Source organism: Habropoda laboriosa, unplaced genomic scaffold, assembly GCF_001263275.1.
Source record: "Habropoda laboriosa isolate 0110345459 unplaced genomic scaffold, ASM126327v1 scaffold816, whole genome shotgun sequence".
Classification (NCBI taxonomy): Eukaryota; Metazoa; Arthropoda; class Insecta; order Hymenoptera; family Apidae; genus Habropoda; species Habropoda laboriosa.
The window spans coordinates 113,473-115,658 of record NW_017101002.1 but is presented as its reverse complement, the minus strand read 5'-3'; the positions used below and the strand labels follow the sequence as shown (position 1 = coordinate 115,658).

At 30.1% G+C, this 2,186-nt stretch overlaps 1 protein-coding gene across 1 annotated transcript in view; it reads right to left on the bottom strand.

Annotated features, from left to right (window-relative positions):
• LOC108577735 overlaps positions 1 to 2,186 on the bottom strand; it is a 5,440-nt gene that overhangs the window by 2,564 nt on the left and 690 nt on the right. Inside the window, exons 2-4 of the mRNA XM_017940927.1 lie at positions 1,937 to 2,138; positions 1,574 to 1,863; positions 3 to 1,502 (exon numbers count right to left, since the gene is read on the bottom strand). Coding sequence (XP_017796416.1) covers positions 3 to 1,502; positions 1,574 to 1,863; positions 1,937 to 2,138 — 1,992 coding nt within the window. The remainder of the gene's footprint in view (positions 1 to 2; positions 1,503 to 1,573; positions 1,864 to 1,936; positions 2,139 to 2,186) is intronic.

Sequence of the window (2,186 nt, the reverse complement as noted above, 5' to 3'; positions counted from 1 at the left end):
ACCTCGTCACAAGCAAAACATCTGGGAATTCCTAGAAGTGTTGCTAAATCTCTGCCACAGTATAATTTGTTTTTGTAATAAAAGTAAACTAAATCTACTAATAATTCATTACACATATTACACACAAAACATCCTGGATGCCATACTGCATTTTTAACTTTTTCCGTAATTACGGCAACATCGCCAGCACGGATCTCTTCTTCGCATTTATGACATTTCTGCGATTTAGCAATATCCACTGTTAATTCTTTCATAGTACTTTTAAGGTATTCTATATTTGGGGAATTTTGATCTGATTGTTTTGCTGTAGTAAGAGTTTCGTGAGGGAATACCTGATTTTGTAATTTTTCAGAACAAACAACTGTGGAAGGTGTTGTAAAACTGTTGACCTTTGCTTGATGATTTTTATCATTAGGAGAATGTAAATGCATTTGTGATGATGAAGCTGGTAAAGAAAATGGGTTTTCCGTTATTGTAGAAATTAATGATGCATTTTCACTTAATTTTTTCTTTCCACTTGTATTAGCAATTTGTGTAACATTTAAAGGATTTGAATGGACTGTCTTTAAATTAGGCTTTATTATTTCTTTTTCTGTCTTTACTGACTCAGAATCATTAGTATTCCCTTCTATTCTTTGAAATATTTCTTGTGATGGAATTATTCCAGAAGGAGTTTTCACAACAATAGGAACTGTAGTAACTGTTTTATCAGTTCCTTTATTAGCATTTACAGGTAAATTTATATTTTGTAATCCAGAACCGTTATTTCTGCATAAGTTATTTGAATCTAAACTTCTTGAGAAACTAGGAGTATTATATGGTGTTTTTCCTTGATTTTCTTGGTTACTATATTTATTTGTAAGTTTTTCTCGTATATACATTAAGTCTTTCTCATCCAATGTACTTCCAATTATATCATTTGCATTCACTATACTAGGTGGAAGCAAAGCATCTGCCAATATAGCTTCTGCATCATAAACATTGTCACTAATTGATTTTGAATGTGACAAAGATGTGGATGGATTTTTTAACATATCTTTGTATGCTTCTTTATAACATTCTGATGGATTCCTAGTAACTGCAGCATCATATAAAGGTTTTAAACTTTCAGTTGTTGGAACTTCTTTTGCAATATTTTGATTGTTACTACTAATTTTTGGGAAATCAATTGGGTGAACCCCTTTATTGTAAGGGGCATTTTTAATTGATTCTGATTTTACAATTCTACTATCATTGCTGATCATATTATACTTCTCCAAAATGGGTATATTCTGAATATTACTGCAATTACTTGGTGTCTCAAATGAATTATAAACTTCTTGTGTGTTTGCATTTTCATACAAATGTTTTTTGTATGAACTTTTTGGTGCAAAACTACTTGGTGTGCGTAATTGAACAAAGTTTGATTGTATGTTAGGTTTATTTTGTGGACTAAATTGTTGCATATCAGTTGCATTTACAGGTGTTACTAATGAACCATCAAATGGACGAGCACTTAATATCTGTAACATAAAAAAGTATTATATATAAATAAATTTTGATAAATAATTAAATATTTACTATAATAACATACCTTTGTCACTGTTCCCTGTCCCACATATTTTTTTATATTTTCTAAGTATTTTTCAAATTGTTTCTTTTCCTGATCACTTAATTTATCACAAATTTTATAATCTATGTCATGAAGAGGTAATTGTTTTTGTAATAGTTGTCTTCTCAAAGCTGCACCAAATGTTCCTTTAATGGGCAATTTTTCTGCAGGTAAAGCTCTCATATAGTCTACAGCAAGTTCTTTTGTTGTATCTGGCGGTACCCATTCAAATGCTTCCTCTGCATGTTCCTTTCCACTGTTTATATGTAATACTGAAAAAATTTTATAAGAAGATATTACAATATGGTATTTTATACATCACATTTTAATACTATTGATATTTACAAATGGGTTTTTTCTTATATTTTCTGGAGGTTCCAAATAGTAAATCAAATTGTGGGAAGTCTTCATCATCAACATCATGGTCATCTTTACTACATTTACAGTTTTTACAAATTTTTCTCCAAAAATGTAAATCTAAGCCTGGACATGCTGCTTTACAAATTACACAAGGTGATCCTGCACCAGCCTCATGTGCTAATCGGGGCTGAATAAAACAATTACAATATTTAAAAAATGATAAAAAATACTTTAT